A 20,310-nucleotide genomic window follows, 5' to 3' on the forward strand; every position below is an offset into this window, starting at 1 on the left:
AGGACAGACAGCGGAGAGGAGAGACAGCGGAGAGGACAGACAGCAGAGAGAAGAGGCAGCAGAGAGGAGAGACAGCAGAGAGGAGAGACAGTGGAGAGGTGAGACAGTGGAGAGGACAGACAGCAGAAACAGCAGGGAGGAGAGACAGAGAAGAGAGACAGGAGAGGAGAGACAGAGAAGAGAAACAGGAGAGGAGAGACAGAAGAGAGAGAGAGGGGAGACAGCAGAGAGGAGAGACAGCAGAGACAGCAGAGAGGACAGAGAGGAGAGAGGATAGACAGTGGAGAGGTGAGACAGCGGAGAGGACAGACAGCAGAGAGGACAGACAGCAGAGAGAGTAGAGAGAAGAGACAGCAGAGACAGCAGAGAGGAGAGACAGTAGAGAGGAGAAACAGCAGAAAGTAGACAAAGAAGAGAGACAGATGAGAGGAGAGACAACAGAGAGGAGAGACAGAGAAAAGGAGAGAGAGCAGAGAGGAGAGACAGAGGAGAAGAGGAGAGACAGCAAAGAGGAGAGACAGCGGAGAGGACAGACAGCAGACAGAAGAGACAGCAGAGAGGAGAGACAGCAGAGAGGAGAGAGGACAGACAGCGGAGAGGACAGATAGCAGAGAGGACAGACAGCAGAGAGGACAGACAGTAGAGAGAGTAGAGAGGAGAGACAGCAGAGAGGAGAGACAGTAGAGAGGAGAGACAGCAGAAAGGAGAGACAGAGAAGAGCCAGATGAGAGGAGAGACAACAGAGAGGAGAGACAGAGAAGAGGAGAGACAGCAGAGAGGTGAGACAACAGGGACAGCGGAGAGGAGAGACAGCAGAGAGTAAAGACAGAGAAGAGACAGCAGAGAGGAGAGACAGGAGGAGACAGCAGTGAGGAGAGACAGAGGAGGAGGAGAGAAAGAGGAGAGAGAGGAGAAGAGGAGAGACCTAGAGCGGAGAGACAGAGGAGAAGAGGAGAGACAGCAGAGAGGAGAGACAGCAGAGAGGAGAGACAGAGGTTTAGAGGAGAGACAGCAAAGAGGAGAGACAGGAGAAGAGGAGAGACAGCAGAGAGGAGAGAGGGAGAGACAGGAGAAAAAAGGAGAGACAGTAGAGAGGAGAGACAGGAGAGAGGAGAGAGGACAGACAGCAGAGAGGAGAGAGGACAGACAGTGGAGAGGAGAGAGGCCAGACAGCGGAGAGGTGAGACAGTGGAGAGGACAGACAGCAGAGAGGACAGACAGCAGAGAGAGTAGAGAGGAGAGACAGCAGAGACAGCAGAGAGGAGAGACAGTAGAGAGGAGAGACAGGAGAGAGGAGAGAGGATAGACAGCAGAGAGGAGAGAGGACAGACAGTGGAGAGGTGAGACAGTGGAGAGGACAAACAGCAGAGAGTAGAGAGGAGAGACAGCAGAGAGGAGAGACAGTAGAGAGGAGAGACAGCAGAAAGTAGAGACAGAGAAGAGAGACAGATGAGAGGAGAGACAACAGAGAGGAGAGACAGAGAAAAGGAGAGACAGCAGAGAGGTGAGACAGCGGAAAGGACAGAGGAGAGACAGCAGAGAGAACAGACCGCAGAGAGGCGAGACAGTAGAGAGGAGAGACGACAGGGACAGTGGAGAGGAGAGACAGAGAAGAGGAGAGACAGCAGAGAGGAGAGACAGAGAAGAGAGACAGATGAGAGGAGAGACAGAGAAGAGGAGAGACAGCAGAGAGAAGAGACAACAGGGACAGCGGAGAGGAGAGACAGCAGAGAGGTGAGACAGCGGAAAGGACAGAGAGGAGAGACAGCAGAGAGAACAGACCGCAGAGAGGCGAGACAGTAGAGAGGAGAGATGACAGGGACAGTGGAGAGGAGAGACAGAGAAGAGGAGAGACAGCAGAGAGGAGAGACAGAGAAGAGAGACAGATGAGAGGAGAGACAGAGAAGAGGAGAGACAGCAGAGAGAAGAGACAACAGGGACAGCGGAGAGGAGAGACAGCAGAGAGGTGAGACAGCGGAAAGGACAGAGAGGAGAGACAGCAGAGAGAACAGACCGCAGAGAGGCGAGACAGTAGAGAGGAGAGACGACAGGGACAGTGGAGAGGAGAGACAGAGAAGAGGAGAGACAGCAGAGAGGAGAGACAGAGAAGAGAGACAGATGAGAGGAGAGACAGAGAAGAGGAGAGACAGCAGAGAGAAGAGACAACAGGGACAGCGGAGAGGAGAGACAGCAGAGAGGTGAGACAGCGGAAAGGACAGAGAGGAGAGACAGCAGAGAGGAGAGACAGCAGAGCGGAGTTGATGTCTGAGTGGATGCTGGTACACACTTCCTGACTTTTGCGGCACCGAGTCAGAGGTAAGGGAGAAACACACACCTATAGCGGGCCCCATGCCGACTATGGGGGATGGGCATGGTCGGCGTGGGGCCCGCTATAGGTGTGTGTTTCTCCCTTACCTCTGACTTGGTGCTGGTACACACCTTTACTGTCTAGTGGTCCCCATGGTGACTATATCATCCTCCACTCAGTAATGACATGGCAAAGCTGTGTTAAGTTGCTGTTAAGGAAAACTTAACATTTCCTGTTGGTATTCCTTCACAATAAAAGTGATCCATCAGGGAACAAGTGGGATACTTCAGTTATGAAGAAAGCAACAGGAAATGTGATGTTTATGACACTAACTTAGCAAAGCTTCATTACTGGTGCTTTACTTACGTTAAAATGGGTCTAGTTATGTAGTTTTTGGCCATTTTCTGTTGTTTAATCTGCAGATCAAGTTAAATATTGCAGGAGATCATAGTGCAGTGGGGATGAGCTGTTAGATGAAGAGATGCATTAAGCAGATTCACACAGAACGTGACCAGTATTTTCAACGCGTCAAACAGGACTTATTAAATGGCCATACATGGAGTGGAAAAACGAACAACTGGCCAAAAAGGCAGTACACAAAGCACCTCATTGTTTAAAACATTGCAAGAGGAAGGATTAATGCAAACATTTTCTGAAAATATGAGTGGAGATATACTTCAGCACAGAAGCTATACTTCTCCAGTTGTGCAAGACAGTCAAAGGTAAAAACCATAGCCATAACTTCAAAGTTAATGTGGCTTTTCATGTCAGTAAATGCATGATGTATGACTTGGTGTGGATGAAATTTATTAACCAGTCAATCTTTTTACCATGTCTGAATGCCCTTCTGCCAGTGGCATTCAGGACTCTCCTTGTTTACATGATATTCATCTTGACTTACAGTGTAAACTGTTAAAGCTGGCCTATTGAAAATATAAACCTCTTGTGGTTCTTCTTCACCACACCATCCACTTTGTTCATAATCCCCCAAATTAACAACAATACACTGCCATTCCCAGAATGATTGTTTCTGTTTGTCTTTTGATTGAAGACCTTGCTAACTATTGTGCAAACTAATTTTCTGGTTGCTTCATTTAAATCTCGCAATCAAATGGAGGTACACCTGTATCACTGCTTATTGTCTCCTTTGGTAAAGGACATGTTCTACTATTTGCCATTTTCAATATTTGTGGTTGGAGAAAGATTCTTACTTCTATAACCTTCATCAATATGCCCAGCTTGTGTGTCCATTTGTATTTTTAATAGACTAGTTGACTGCGTACTTGTTTTTAGTAAGTGTTTGATATGAAAGTGTCATTCCTCCATTAGCGTAACCATTTCAATTCACTTCAATTCAGTTTAATTCATATAGCGCAAATTACAGGTCAAATTGTATCAAGACGCTTTACAGAAACCATATGCCTGAACCCCCAGAGCAGTCCTAATGGGGCAGTGGCAAGAAAAAACTCCCTTTTAACAGGGAAAAAAACCTTGAGCAGAACCCGGCTCTTTATGTGGGGGGACCCATCTGCTGCTGGCCGGACGGGTTGAGGGGGACAGAAGAGGTAGAGGAAGCGAGGTAGAGGGGTAGAGGGAGAGAGGGAGAGGTAGATGTAGAGAGGTAGATGTAGAGAGGTAGAGAGGTAGAGGGGTAGAGGTAGAGAGGGAGAGGTAGAGGTAGAGAGAGAGAGGTAGAGGTGGAGAGGTAGAGGTAGAGGAAGAGAGGCAGAGAGGGAGAGGAAAGGGGAGAAGGGGGGAGGGGAACAAGGAACATATAACATACAGTTGGATACATGTATGAATAGCTAGATGATACATACAAGGTACAAGCTAGCATTGAAATTGATTCATAGTTTACTGTTATGATGTATGACTTTGGCATTAAATATACAACGTATATAGCTGGTAAATAAAATTCAAGCAGTGCATATGTGTGTGAGCATATAATTTCAACTTCCATAACAAACCCACATTTGTGTTTAAGGAGCCTTTTTGAGAGGTCTGTAGTTGGTCATGTACTCTAGCTGTAATCAAGGTTAATTTTTACCAGAGCATTGTATTCAAAATCTGAAATGCTCTTCTTCCTGGTTGTCCTAATTGTCTGACATGCTCATACCCATAACATTATGACCCACACTCCTGTTTGAACAGCTAGGCCCTGTCCTTGTGGAGTTTGCTTCTGCTCAAGCTAAAGTAGCACATCTTGCCATTTCAAATAGATTTCTTCAGTTTGGCTCAGCATCCCAATCTAATGGAGTGAGTAAGATGCAGAGGTCCCACCACTATGTTCCATAATTAGACAATATTTTATAGGAACCAAAGACTTCACACCAGATTTCGGTAAACATTAGCAAAGTTACCATTGCAACCACAGCTGGCAGATGAAGGCTATGCTAGGTTGGTAGCAAAATTCAGAAACAACTCAAAAAATGTTCATGCTTCAGGGTTCCTTGCATAACGCTTACTGCACAGGAAAGGACAGGTAAATGCTACATGCAATTGAGGTTGGTAGCTGACTTGAAGTGAGCCAGAAGACCCTCATGCTAATGGTTAGAAATGTGATGCCCTCAAGTCCCTCCACTGCTGAAACAGCACACTGAAACACTGTTAGTGACTGATATCCTGGCATGGTTAATCAGATGATGATCAGCTGTGATAGAAATGAAGGATGGGACTGAGTCTGAGTCAGTCTGCAAACATATAGGAAATATGTGGGAAACAGGGCATAACTATGGCCTCCAACATCACATCAGACTAAGAAATTGGTCAAAAGGCAACAGAATCATTGCTGTTGTTCAGACAGTTACAAGTGTGACTCAAGCAGAGCCCTGTTAAAGTGGTACAGTTAATGAATCAGTGTAAAAGTTTAAAAATAAGTAAAGGAAAAGGCCAGGATATATCCAATTGCTTTTTTAAATCTCCCAGCTTAGTTTTTTGAGTGATTCACCTTTTCCTTTGACGTACTTTGATATACACTGTAGGTGACTATTGTTGACAGACAAGCAGTGACATTGTACAAATACTGAATACTCAGTCAGGGAGGAGAAGGGCACAGAGGGCAGATTTTCTGTTTACTGCGAATTCAGTTTGTAGATATTGATATTATGTATTCCCAAAGGAGACACAGAGACGGATGCAGGTTTAGAGTTAATTACAAAAACCAAAAACTATAACTGAGGGAAAGCAGAGCTTAGTAGGAGATGGGGCAGTGGGCAAAATCCAGGGAGGAAAACTGGGTCTAATGAAGGTAGCTTCATTACCTATATGGAATTCACATTCAAGATACAATAAGACACAAAACAATGACTGTGTCTTATGGATTTAATGAGTGTGGGTTTGAGGCTGGCATGTGCTGCCATGTGCAGCCATGTGCTGTTTGGTGGCTTCTCCTTGCAACATTGGGTGAAAACCCTGCTGAGGCCTACAAGGCAGAAAGCAACAGTTTGAGTACAAGGATTAATTGATTGGACTTCATTTATAACTGAATGCCTGTAGAAGTGGGTGTGGGGCATTGTTTTGATAATGCATAAATTGAAAAGTGTGACATGACTCACCTGTCTTTTGTCACTGCAGGTGTTCCAGCCAAAGAGTCCCCATGGGCTGGAACATCTTTTTAAAGGTTCCGGGAGGAACCAAGTGTAGGTGAGGAGAGGGTGAGAAGAAATCTCTTCAGGTGATAAAATAAATGTATTGCTTGATGAGGATGTTGGTAGTCGTTTTTCGGAAATGGATATCCAGTTTTAATGTTTGTTATTATAGTTAAAATTAAAGACATTGCGTTTTTGGGAAATTCTTGTGTTTGATTATTTTGGTTAACCCTTATGTTGGTAGGCCTGAGGGGCTGATTAGGGGGATGCCTATAAAAGACTGGCAGTTGAGTGAGAGCGAGGAGAGAGGAAAGGAGCGACACAACACACCAGTTAACCACCTTTGCTATTTGTGTTCTTTTAATGTGAATGTTGGTGAACAAATGCCAGGTTGACCTGCATCTTATCTCGCCTCAAGCCTCCTGTTTTATCCAACTGTAAAACAGTCATCCTAACACTGGGTGTGATGGGGAAGCAGTCTGAGTGAGGATTTACAGAACTGGAGGTAATAGCAGGGCTACAAGCAGAAAGAAACACACGAGGAAAAGAAACTGAACAGATAGCATGAGTGGATTTACAATAAACTGGTGGAGAGCGGAGGGAGAGATTGGTCTTTAAACTGCAGGTGTTGGGAGTGGCAGTTAGTGAGGATGAGCTGCAGGTGTGTCAGGAGCATGTTAGCAGGCACTGTCAGCTGAAGATCAGGCATTAGACAGGACAACAGGCTTAGAAATAGACATCACTCATGTCAACTGATATAGGAACATGAGAGATGTTGGCCATAAACTGACATAAATAGCATTTTTGTGAGACAGTGTTCTGTTGTTGACCTTTAATCTTTCAGACATTTGTGTGTTTTGTCATCATTAACAAATTAATTTGACGTGATCTCATAAAACAAAGCCAAAAACATGTTTTGTTAGGTCACAGTGACCTTGACCTTTGACCATCAAAATCTACTCAGTTCATCCTTGAGTCTATGTCAACATTTATGCCAAATTTGAAAGAATTCTCTCAAGCCTTTCTTGAAATATCTGACTATTAGGAATGAGCCTGACCTTTGACCTTCAGTGTTATACCTTGGATACATGTCATCACTTAATAATTTTATCTCAGTTGGTTTTGTTTAACGCTTTGTCATAATTAATGTGAATTCTTGAGTCATAGACAAAAAACAATTGTTTATGCATCATTTGACCTGTTGACCTTCAAAATCGAATCAGTTAATGTCCAAGTCTAAGTGGATGTTTAAATTCTTGAGTGTGGCATAAATGTGAAGAAATTCCCTCAGGACTTTCTTGAGGTATGACATTCACAGTTTGCCTTTAACTAGTACATTATCATTATATTTGTAAAAAGGATTCATTGCAGTTCTTGTGAGCCAGGTTGCAATCCTCTCTTCCCATGTGAGTGACATGCTCACCCCTCATGTCACCTCAGCCAACAGCCAATAGGATGTTACGGCTATTGGTAGGCGTATACTGACTGTAGTGGAGAGGAGACTGAAGCTGTGGGAGATACAGAGCTGCACAGAATATTCATGGAATGTGTTATACTGTGAGGCAGTGCTCAATAAAGACGTCAAACTACAGTGGCATCTCCTCGTGTTTCTGCACCGAACACATTGCAGTGGAACAGCACAATAAACCATCCTAACATTGGATTAGTGAGAAGATCCTAAAACTCACTATGACAATATTTATATGAAAATATGTATTTATATTTACATATACATACTGCCAATAAAACGAATTGACTGCTATGACAGGATGCTATAGTGATTAAATTGATTCCTGAATTGATTTTAGCAAAGTAATTCAATAACATTCGAGTTTCTAATCACTTGAAAATGCAATAAATCTGTATGAAATATGAATTTTTTTTGTCACACACACTTACACCACACGTCTCCGTTAATGGACCCCACGGATGCAAATATACACACTGCAGTACCCACCAATGACCACTGGGGACGCTGTCCGACACACACTTTGTGTGAAGTCAGACTCCATGGGGTCCATTTTTTTTTTTCAAGAAAATTGCACCAGGCATGTCAGGAGGCCATTTTCTATTGATTGCAATGCTTGTGCCTGTGGGGCCCCGGTTTTGGGCCCCACGGGAAAAATTGGACCCCACGGCGTGAGTGATTTGTCAGGTTGTGGACCCCATCGAGATATAAATACAAACGCACACACACACACACACACACACACACACACACACACACACACACACACACACACACACACACACACACACACACACACACACACACACACACACACACACACTGATTGACATTACATTTATTGTAATCCAATCTAATCTCATCCGAACTTAACTGACACACGCACCCCCGAAACAGCACATCTGCAAATCCCTGTACTGTGCTCACTGCATTTTTTCTTTCTACAGCGGCTGTTTGATGCTTATGGGATGTGTGTGTATGTGTGTCTGTGTGTAAAATCACCTCTGCCAGCAGCACAGATGATGTGTAATTTTCTAGCTGAATACCTCCCAAAGTGTTGGTGTGTGGAATGGTGGTGGCAGCACACTCACAGCCTCGCTTTAATGCACAATGAAAACATGACATTTGAATAGAGAAGAGAGAGAGTGAGAGAGAGAAAGGAAGAGCAAGAAAAAGTTAAAAGAGGAGGCACTAGCAATGGTAGCGTTGCTTACCCAGGCATCCAAATCTGCTGGCTGGGAGAGGGAGAAGGAACAGAGGGTTAGCAAGACAGCAGAGTGTATAAGGAAAGCACACGGTTGGAGGAGATGGTTAGAGAGACAAAGAGGAAGAGCATAAAAGACAAGTATATTATAGAGTACATTATGGAAGGGAAGAGGTGAGGTAAAGACATACATGAGAAAAGGACAGCCGGAGATTATGTGGACAATGAGAGATTATACAGCAAAGAGAAAGACGTAACAGAAGAAGGAATAAGTGAAAAGCAGAACAAGGAGGGAACAAGGTTAGTACAGTTCCTTACAGAGTAATCAAGGTTGCACATGTTAGGCTGAGTACTTGGTAGTTATAGAACGCAATTTGCCAGATGTCTGATGCTGTGTGGGATGTAATTTTAACCTTTAACAGACTCATAATGTATCCAACGCCTCCCAACATGGCTTCTGGAACCAAGCAACTTACTAGTTCGAAATGAAACAACATATGATATTGCATTTGTTATTTTCTCTTAGGTCATCCTAAACCTTTTTTATAAACTAAAGATGTTGTGAATATGAATATGAGTGCATGAATATTTACACCCCCTGCCCTGACCACCCCTATATTCACCACATTTAGTTTATTCAAGTGTCTCGATTCTTGCTCAGAAAACAGAGAAGTGAAGTGGAAAAAGAGTAACTAAGTACCCATACTAAAGTACTGTTCTTAACTATGATTTGGACCTACTTCTACTTTACTTAAGTGTTTCCACTTTTTGCTACTTTATACTTCTACTCTACTGCAATCACTTTACAGGGATTTTACACAATGGATAAAAAGTTCTTGAACTAAAAGTCTGTGTTACAGAGGAAAACAGCGATTTCCACCCTTTTTGGCGTCTGGCCTGAAATTTACCATGCTGTTCCTATATGTGAAACTTTATATAATAAACTAGTTCAACCTGCAAAAGCTACAGCAGAAACATGCTTCTGACACATGGATGTTTCACTATAAATCAACTACATGGCTGCATAATAAGATATCAGTCAGAGTGACCAAGCCAGTACTTTTAGTTCATTTAGATTACTTTAGCTATAATGAAATATTTTACAATGCTGTGATAGTACTTTTAATTCAATTCAGTTCAGCTATACTTACACTACCAGCCAAAAGTTTGGACACATTTTCTCATTCAATGGTTTTTATTTAGTTATTTTATACATTGTAGATTAATACTGAAGACATCAAATCTATAATACATCTGGAACTATGTAGTAAACAAAAAATTGTTAATCTTCAGTATTAATCTACAATGTAGAAAATAACACAAATAAATAAAAAGCATTGAATGAGAAGGTGTGTCCAAACTTTTGACTGGTAGTGTATGTAGCATCAATTCATAACATATGTAATCTTATAACACTTACAATAGTAAGACCTTACAAATTGTTTTAATGAAATGAAAGATCTAAATACTTCTTTCACAACTGATTTTATCCACCATTTTCTGCCTTTACAGAGAAAATTCAAGTAATAAAATGTAAACAAGCCAAAATACAAATGAACATATAACTGAAGTCTGTGGTCTAATAAAGCTGGTGTTGGTTGCTGTATTAATTCATGCAATCACTACTAAAAGTAGTAAAGTTTCAGATGAAACATGACTGAACTAATACCATATGTGATGATACACAACTTCCTGACAGATGGTACTTGCAGGCCACAGACTGTTCCTTTGCATAAGACCTGTAAGTAACTTTGTTTTCCAATCATTAAGTATCCTGAAGTAAAAAATATTGCTTTCATAAAAACTATTTTGGAGTGTAGTTTTAATACAGGTGTACGTGTTTATTTTTAGCTTGCGCCATAATATTTAAATGGCAGCTATCTTATGTGCGTGTGTGTTTATTGCCTGTTTTACGACACCTCTTAAGTAGTCCAGCCAGAACTGAAGACTGGCTGCTTCCTAACTGTGTTTATATGATCATTTATAGACCTGCATATGTATGAGTCCTGACCGCAGCAATAAAATATTATATGACAGCAGCATATGTCAGACTATCAACAAATCAAATAATGTTCACTTTTAAGACAGACATACAGGACACTATATTGTGTCTTGCCTTTCTTACCAAGTGCTCCCAGTCTGGTATTAGACACAGAACAGAAATGGATAGATTAGAACGGTAGGTGGCTCTAATGTTGCCATGCCTCATAAAAACACCATTCAGTTAAATGAGGTGAACTCACAAAGCCAGTTGCTGTAGAAAGAGTGTGTGCGTATGTTGGGTAATCTGTGTAACAGATACAGCCGATGCCATCTGTTTAACCTCCCTACTCTTCAGTGGCTGGCCCTAAACTGAATGTGTCTGAGTGTGACTGTGTTTGTGTATGTGTGGACCCCAACAGAGAGCTCACGGGAGTGTGGAGGTCCCATTTCCATAGATGAAAGACTTTAGAGGAGAGGTGAAGGGGCTTTTTCTAATACAGATGCAGACAAACACACACCCAAGCAGTTTGGTGCAGTCCATGGACCACAGCAGACAATAGCACTTCAGGTACATCCGCTCTGAGCTCCCTGATGACCAGCAGTCAGCAGCCTCAAAGTGAACATTAAGAGTCTGGATCCACTGAGCTAGCAAAAGCACAGCCAGGAAAGTGTTACAATTAAACTAAGGGACAGTCCCAGGATGTTTACCTAGACTAAGCTATTACGTGTAATTTTAATGACTTACTAATCAAGTTCATTGTAACTCCACAAGTAAGGAGACCACCGGATGTTGGTTTGCAGGTGTCTATAAAGTATAAGATATAGTAGTTCAGGTCAACATTTTACCCATATTTCTAAAAAAATGACAGACAGATTAAACTGCAGGTAACCGTAGCAAGAACACTTGTGTTATGTCTAGTCTTTAAGATCGCTATTGAAACTGAATCTGAACCAGAAGAGTTTATGCTTACAATAGCAGTTACCAGCCGACCCACAACAGCCCTCTATTTCCTGCACTCCAAGGTCAAAGGCATATAGGCCCTGGACCTGTTCAATGAATGGTCAAACAGATAAAAATTTCTGTAACTTTCACAAATCTGAATCCAACGTTCACAACGGCTCCCTGCCAAGACCGGACAGCTGTATAAAGGTAAGAAAGGAGGCTCTCTAAATATCTTATTTTATTCTTGGCACAACTATTTCTATGCTTTTTTTCATGTACACAACTAAATGGAACACTATGACTACCTTCCAGGAGACACGGTCTGAAAATGTGTAGCACTTTCATAATTTTGCATTTAATCATACAAAGTGAATTGTGTTCATCAGTGGAGGTGGACTCCCTCCAAACAGAGTTTACATAAATGGCATTATTTCATGAGAAATGCAAACCGATGAATAACCATGAGATTCAATACATGTTATCACAACCAAGATGATCTACAAAGGTAAAAAGGTGTAAATAATTTACCAGGACAGTGAAGTTAATGACAACCACACCAACCTAATGAATATCAATACATTGTAATTATCTATGCTTAGCTGAATCATGTTTGTTGGGTGTACCACGAGGGTCACCAGATGCACCAGCTTGGCAACGCTTCACGGTTGATTTAGACTTGAAGTCTCAACCGTCCAGCAACACAGTGTGTGTGTGCGTCTGTGTCTCTGTGGGAGTAGAAAACAGAAAAACAGAGCCGGCGAATGTGACACTTCACTAAGACTGTGTACATGTGTGTGTGTACGTGCATGCATATGTGTGACAAGATGAGACCTTTTGGTCTCCAACAGCACCTCACATGGTGAGAAACGCTTCCTTGGAAATCAATTATGTAAATACTGAATTATGCAAATGCTGCATTTGAATAAATCTATGTGTTTGGGGAGAAAAGATTTTGGTGTGGGTTTTATACTTGGAGTCGGGAGAGGAGACAGAGAGAGAGAGATGAGGAAAGAGGGCTAAAATGAGGATTAGGCTGGAGAATGTCACTGGAAGACACAGTTTGTGCAGTTAAATTCCTGATTTGGCTTTTTAATTAGGGAGAAAGAAGTGGAGAGAAAGGGAGAAAGACACAAATAGAGGCAGAGAGGAGAAAATAAGAGCTAATTCACCGACAGCTTTCTTCCTGTCATATCTCAGTGGGAATGAGTACGGTAAGCACATTCATCATGTGTGCCAGTAATAAATACCACTGGTACAGCTGAGTGCTTTTACCCCAGCTCATATCTGGTCTACACTGATGCTTGAGTGTTTGTCTGGATTTGCCCTAAAAGGCACAATGAATGATGGACAGCCAAGTGTGTCCACGTACACATATGCATGAAATGACATTCAATAATTCCCACTCTGCGACTGTATCACTTCAATAAAAGTGACAAGTTATGATAATGTACTGAAAATCTTTGTTGTTTTTCAAGCTTTGACAAGCCTGAGCAGTGAGACACTTGATTTAAGTCCATTCCTGCTTTAGATGCAATTCTACACTGTTGCGTCATCTCAAAAGTACAGATTTATGACTCCCTGTCTCTGTTTGTACCCACTTACAGCTGAAGCACACCAGCTCACCTATCACTCTTCTCAAACACTGTAAAGCACAGGATGGCAAGCTGTAGGTTTGGAGAAATTCAGCTACAGAGTTTCAAATATAAAAGTAATTTTGAAGAAAAACAAATACACAAAAAGTCCCACCCTGCAAGTTGACGGGATTGGCTCCTTAAGTTTGTTACATATGAACGCCTGAAATCTGAATCTGTGTTTTCAGACATCTGTAAACTAAACCCTGAAGGTGGAAACGCTCTGACTGCTTATTTTGCTCATTAAGTATCTCTCAGCCTAAAAAAACACCATATGGATATGCTGATGTTAACATGGAAAAAAAACTTGATTTTCACCTGAGGGGGTGTTTAATTACAGTTGATGAAATAGCTGTGAGAAAAACTGTTAACCCCCTATAATTTCCCTTATCGAGAAAGAGTTGCTGATTACAACTTACAGCATATTTATACATTAGTCAACTCTCATTTTTATTCAAATAACCAAAGCATAAGTTGAATATTCAATCTGTAACAACTGGATCAAATTTCAAATTTATGGTCGGTATGTGTATATGTACACAATTGAAACAAATATTTAGAGTTAATTAGATACTTACTTCAGCAGGAGGCGCTACATTACATCACAAATGTCCCAAATAAATCTATGAATCATTTTGAACGCCACAGTGGCATTTTCTGTATTTTTTGGTACATGGGCAGCAATTCAGGATGCAAATAAAGTACATATGACAGTTGTCAGTCTAGCAAATTGTCTTGCATTTGGCAGTCTCCCTGAGTGCTGCTTACAATATTTTACAATATATTACAATACTCAAGTAAGTAAGCTTTCATTATATTTTATATACTTTTTTTTTGCCAACACCACATCAACAAGCGAAAAGATGTTTTTGTAGGTCGTGGCATCCATGGATCAAAAAGGCTTATTAACACATCCACTCTAAATGCACATCCCCTATCAGGAGAACAGGACAACTTTTCCAATACATATGCATGAGTCATCACACTAACACCTGTAGGTGATGTACACACCTGCATGCACCCACAAAAACACACATGAACCGACACACAAGCAGGCACACACAGTACAGTAGGAATACCAAAGGCATGAATTGGTTAATCTGGCTGTTTGCTCATTAAATGTGTGTTTTCGTCACATAGCCGGGGGAGGTTAAATGAATTAACACTTCATCATCAGCCTGCTTTGCCACCACAGACTGTCACAGAGACACATAGCAAAAAAGACACAAAGAGGAAGACAGTGAGAGAGAGGATGGAGAAAGAGAGAGAGAGTCATTTGAATAAGAGAAAGAGGTTTTGTTGGAGAGGAGAATGAGGGATTAGGGAGTAATGAGGGGAAAACAAAAAAATGTAGGATTCCTCTCTCTTTTAAACCACATTTAACCAAAACAGTGATGCTTATTTTCCAAAACACACAACATCCAGAATTTTAAAAAAAAATCAGCGACCATTTGTGAACACACTTCTTTAGAAAATTCTAACTTTCACTGACAAATAAATGTACCTCAGTGGAAAGATTCACTCCATCCATCAGCACTGAATGTAAGATGAAGTAATAAAATATATCCCAAACACAATAAAACTGGGAAACTATCAAAGTAAGCATTAAAACCAATTGTTATATATTTCAAATGCAAAATATCTAGTTTGCAAAAAATAATTTCCTTACATATACGTCATATCTTTGAGACACAATTACACATGATTATAAATGTTGGGAACTTACATTTGTGAAAATCAACTTACACGCAAATCAAATCCAGTGACATAACATCACTGGTTTATTTTGTGACTTTGATAAATGCAACTTGAACAGACTCAAAATTTCCTTAATGGACAAGAAATTTCAAAAGTTCAAAGCACTCATACTTTGATTCTTCAAACATGAGTCATTATGCCCTTCAATGACAATAATCATCTGGGAAATATGATTTTTCCTCTGGATAATAAGTCCTGTCCAGCTGTCACATTACATCACAACTGCTCTCTGATGGGAGAGGTGTTCCACTCTGACACATTGGTCCTTTGAACCGACAGGATTTGTGCGAAGCGCTCTCTCACCGCTCTGCACCGATCAAAATCTCCTCATCCGGTGAGCGCTCTGCTCGTCAGCAATTACCGTTGCTGAAGACGGTGGGGGAGCAGCGAAAGTGTGTGTGCGTCTGTGTGTGAACGAGTGCGAGCGTGCACAAAGGGCTTAGCTGCTTTAACATGCAGAAAAGATGTCAAGTCTGTGATTATGCTCGCTGATAACAAGTGGTTTAGCCATGTGTGAGTGTGTCTGAATCACTGCTGTATTATAGACTCAGTCAGTTTCCATAGAACACAAATGTAGGGTTTATGTGTGTGCAATGTGTACACGTGTGCACCTTCACAGTATGTCACCACACATCAGGCTTGGTACTTTGGTTGAAGGCTGATGTTCATCCACTTAATTTCATCGTATACCTCTCTCACTCTGCCGCCATATCTCAACTTGTTTTTCAATTAATCCTTTTTTTATTGATCCGTCTTCCTCCTCTCTCATACATTCTCATTCCTTTCTCTCTCTCAGTCTTTGGCTAACAAGCAGGGTTGGCGATCTAGCCGGCTGGCAGTCAGAGTCAGACATCTGAATCTATTACTATGCCAGTCTCCAAGACATTTCTCTCTGCCTTCCAGTTCCTAGCCCTTCTTGACCATGTTTCTCTTTCTCTGAGCTCTCTGGCACATCTCTGGCCTAATGCTTCATCATATATTGGTGGCTTCAGTCTTTTTTCACAGGTGGGTCAAGGTAGACAAAGAAAAAGCAGAAATCCATCTGTATACATTACATGTAAAGTGACAGGCTGACTTAAATGTAACTGCTTCCAAAAATGCAGATTTTTACTGTTTATATCTATAACCAAAATACAATCTGCAAAGATGAATATCCACCCTATGAATATCTAACCACCTTTTTCTTGTACTGCAAAAATCCCATTATTATTTCAAGGTAATCTGCTCAACAATGATGTGCCATCACCTGCTGAAAACCAATGGATTTGCAATTATTTTAAATATACATTGACATCTTGGTTCAAGTGAACAAAAAGCCCACCCCCAGATTATTGGAACACAGCTGAACCAACAGAGCTGGTGTTTAAGGGCAAACATTCAAAGGCTCTGAAGAGACTAAAACTGACACAATAATGTAACCACAGGCTAGTTCAGTGATGAGGGATGAAATTGTAGGCTAGCATAATAAAAAAAAAAATCCCATGTTAATAAATGACTCCTTGGAATTTCAACACTGTGTGCAATCATGGAGATAAAGAACATTAACATAACACTCAATTAAAACATAATTGTTAAAGAAATCAATGAGAGTGAGGAAATGTGCTGAAACGAGTACACAGATCCGCTGGAGAGAATTATATTCAGTGATCAGACAAATGTCTTTTAGGCTTAGACAGTAGGGGGGCTGCTAGTTAGCGAGAACATCTTGTAACTGAAAGGCTGCATATTCAGTGGAACACACAACATTTCCACCCTTGTCTGGTGTCATTTCCTCGTGTTTCTACACAGCAGCTGGGTAATAGTGTTAACGTGTGGCATCAACCACTGTGGTCTGACTGTTTGTCATCTCAGGTCAGACTTTAATGAATGTTGGGCTTTTCACCCTGGTTTTCATTGTCATTTTTTTTGGACAGTGTCAAATGCTTCAGTCAGAGTCATCAGTCACACGTGTACATACGCACATGCACGCGTACACGCACACATCACACACAAATACACGAGACAGATAAAAAGATGAGAGACAGCGGTGGAGGAATAAATGCTGGAAGAACATGTTGCCCAGGAGCACGTGTTGCTGTGCAGAGCAGCATCCATCCTGCTTTTAATGGCCAGGTTAACCAAACATGCTCCAACAGTGCCATCTAGTGACCGTTTCAGGGTATGTTTCTTTATTACACTAACAAAACAGCCTTATCTAAATACTACATATATCAACTAGTAACCAAAAATATGCAGCCACTGGTATTGAGAGGTCAAATGTGATATGGTTATAAAGGAACAGAGAGGGTCTAACCATGCAGCGAGTGAAATAAATCACCTCAGCAAATTAAAAGACTTCAATCTTCCAATTTCTCTAAGCACTAAATATCACAGCCAAGCAGTGATATTTAGAATATATGTGACATTAAAGAACTACCTGATTTGCTGTTGAAATGCATACCCAACAATCTGGTGAGAGTGTTAAAGGAAGGAGGAGGTGTGAGAGAACAGGAACATCAGGAGTGACCAAATGGGCGCATCACGTCTTATCACACATTTCAGCTCAAACTGCACAACCAACTAAATTTTCATATCAACATATCATTATTTTTTACAGATGAAGAAGGGATTTCTTTTAGCAGAAATATATCACAGCCTACTGTTCAATCAAATCTAAGCAAAACTGTTTGGGGGCTTTGTGTCATTTGCATTGTGTAAAACTTTGATCACAGGAGAATGTGGCAGACTTGAGGCCAGTGTCAACTTGATTTGCCTGTTACAAAATGTGCAACTTTTAATGTTAAGTTTGTGGGAGTCAAGGAAATGTTCCCCCTGGGTTTGAATAGACTATAAAGAACGAGTATCAAGGCAGTATGACGCATGAGGAGTAACCTATTTTCCACACTGAAATTGACATGAAAATTGCTTCCAGGGTTAATAAACTTCTGGATGGAGAAGACTAGTATTAAAGTGAGGGGAATTAAGGTGACTTGAACGGATTTAGAGACATTTCTAATACAAATAAGCACATAATATTACAACATGTATATTTTAAATAATACAATACAAACATTCAATAAATATTAAACCCTCTCAATGTCAGCTATATGAGAAATTCTTTACAACTGGACAGCTGTTACACAGGTAATTTGTCCTGCTTTTCTGATTTTATTTTCTGATATGTTTATATGCATCGTGTCTTTCCAGTGCTCACTGGTTCCTGCAATATCTTTCATTAAAATGTGTGCACCTGGATTTATTAAATTCTACTAAACAGATCTGAATTAAAATTGTACCCACTGATGTTGTTGCTTATCACTGTTTTTTCATTGGAGACAGCAGATAAAAGACAGATTTTAATATACAGGGCTGCAAACATTCCCCCATGACCCATACACAAGTAGTAAAGTCTATTCTTCTCACCCACCTAGGAGGTTTGTGAAATTCAATAGCTTAAAGCAGATGCTTGTTATTGTCTGCATATGTGTGTGAGTGTGTGCGTGTGTGTGTGAGAGAGAGAGAGATGCTCAGCACTGAATACCTGTGCATACTAATTGCATTTTACTTGTAGCAGGAATGACACCTCTGAGGTGGAGACAACAGGCAGGGGGAAAAACAAATACAGGAGGTGCTAATGAAAGAAAGGAGAGGAGAAGAGACTAGGTGTTAATGTAACTTGTCATCTCTTCCGTGTCTTCACTCAAGGTGCAACTGTGAAATATAGTCTCACAATATGATAGGACGGCACACTGAAAAAAAACTAGTACACACTTCTTAGGAGCACCTTTGTATGTGGGGTGTGAAAGTGGACGTCATGGGGGGGATGACTCAGAAGTAACAGCACAAAAAATAGCCTGTTATACATTTAAAATAACCAGAGATGCAAACTTAGAAATCCCCCCTCTACTTACAAATGTGTTTTTGTGGGAAATCCATATCAAACACATAGTACTATCCAAAAGCAGAGTGTCCTTATATCTACATAAACCATTATTTTCATCAAAATGTGGCGTGAATACATAGGGACATTCTGTTATTATTACTTCACATCAGCCACGGCCATTGTACCAACCCTGATTCCAGCCACATTACTGTAGCTTCTATAAAAACACAATTTCTTCTCCATCAATATTGGCGTGTTAGCACTGAAAACAATCAGTATTCAAAACGAAAGAAATGAGATGTACTTTAAGCTCCTCCCATTGAGATACTTGTCCATGCCTGGCCAATAATTGTGGAATATCAAACAAGTCGGCCTTAACGGCAGGCGTTAATGAGTTACAGCTTAACTTAAATATGCTATATGAATAATTTGGCCTGTGGTTTCCAGGTCGATTGGTTGGTTGAGATGCACTCAGCTGATCAAATTCTCATTGGTCGGACAATCGCTGGTGTTATTTTCACGAGGAAATAAGTGATACATTAAAAGCCTTTCAGGTTTAGTCCATTATTTTTTTTGGCAGCGAGAGGAACAGTCTACCTGTGAAAAATAGGTGTGTTTAACACAGCCAGCATGTTAAAATGTTGAACTTGCCCAACCTCATGGAAACTGCTAGGTGTAACTTTTGAAACAATTAGCTACATTTACTTAACGTTTCCTCCAAGTCAGTTACAAATTAATTGTCATGTAACAGAAGTTGTCAGTGTGGCTGCAGTTTATTACACAGACGGCCAATCAATAAAACGTAAAATACGCATCTTTTTGCATATCACAGCTCCACAACTAACATATCATCTAAAAACAGTATGTTAACTTGTCTACCAGCTAAGTATTCCACAAACTTTTGTGTTTCCCACTTTTCCACTTGAGACTTTGAGTGTAAATATATCAGAATCAGCATATCTCAAAATGTGTGTGTGTGTGTGTGTGTGTGTGTGTGTGTGTGTGTGTGTGTGTGTGTGTGTGTGTGTGTGTATAGAGAGAGATTAAGTGCAGATTTTTGATATATTGAGTGGTTGAAGAGCAGTTACGCTTTCTATCGACAAAGATTTTCTTTGGTTGAGTACAGCCTTGTCAGTCATGATGGATTAGATGGAAGAATATATATATATATATGTGTATATATATATATATATATATATATATGTGTATATATATATATATATATATATATACGTACACATACATATATACATATATATATATATATATATATATATATATATATATATATAATATATATATATATATATATATACACATATATACATATACATATATACATGATAGGCAAAAAAAAACCCAATAACGATATTGACCGATAATGTATTTTTATGCCATTATCGGACATCCCTAATACACATACGCACACACACGCGCACGCATGCGCGCACGCACGCACACACGCACGCACGCACACACACACACACTTTCTACCTGCAAATGTAGTATTGATTGAACTATGAATGAATCTTGTGAGCGGTTATCTCCCCACAACATACACACACT

General features: G+C 40.7%; 1 protein-coding gene across 2 annotated transcripts in view; it reads right to left on the reverse strand.

The window, feature by feature from the left end:
- The window catches only part of LOC111565892 (MICOS complex subunit mic25a-like), a 65,767-nt gene that overhangs the window by 39,514 nt on the left and 5,943 nt on the right, over window positions 1-20,310 (reverse strand). The window contains exon 5 of one of the 2 annotated variants that reach the window (XM_035946414.2): window positions 8,578-8,598. The exons of the other annotated variant lie outside the window; for it this stretch is intronic. Coding sequence (XP_035802307.1) covers window positions 8,578-8,598 — 21 coding nt within the window. The remainder of the gene's footprint in view (window positions 1-8,577; window positions 8,599-20,310) is intronic. 2 annotated transcript variants of the gene reach the window in all.

This window comes from Amphiprion ocellaris, chromosome 5 (assembly GCF_022539595.1).
Source record: "Amphiprion ocellaris isolate individual 3 ecotype Okinawa chromosome 5, ASM2253959v1, whole genome shotgun sequence".
Lineage (NCBI taxonomy): Eukaryota > Metazoa > Chordata > Actinopteri > Pomacentridae > Amphiprion > Amphiprion ocellaris.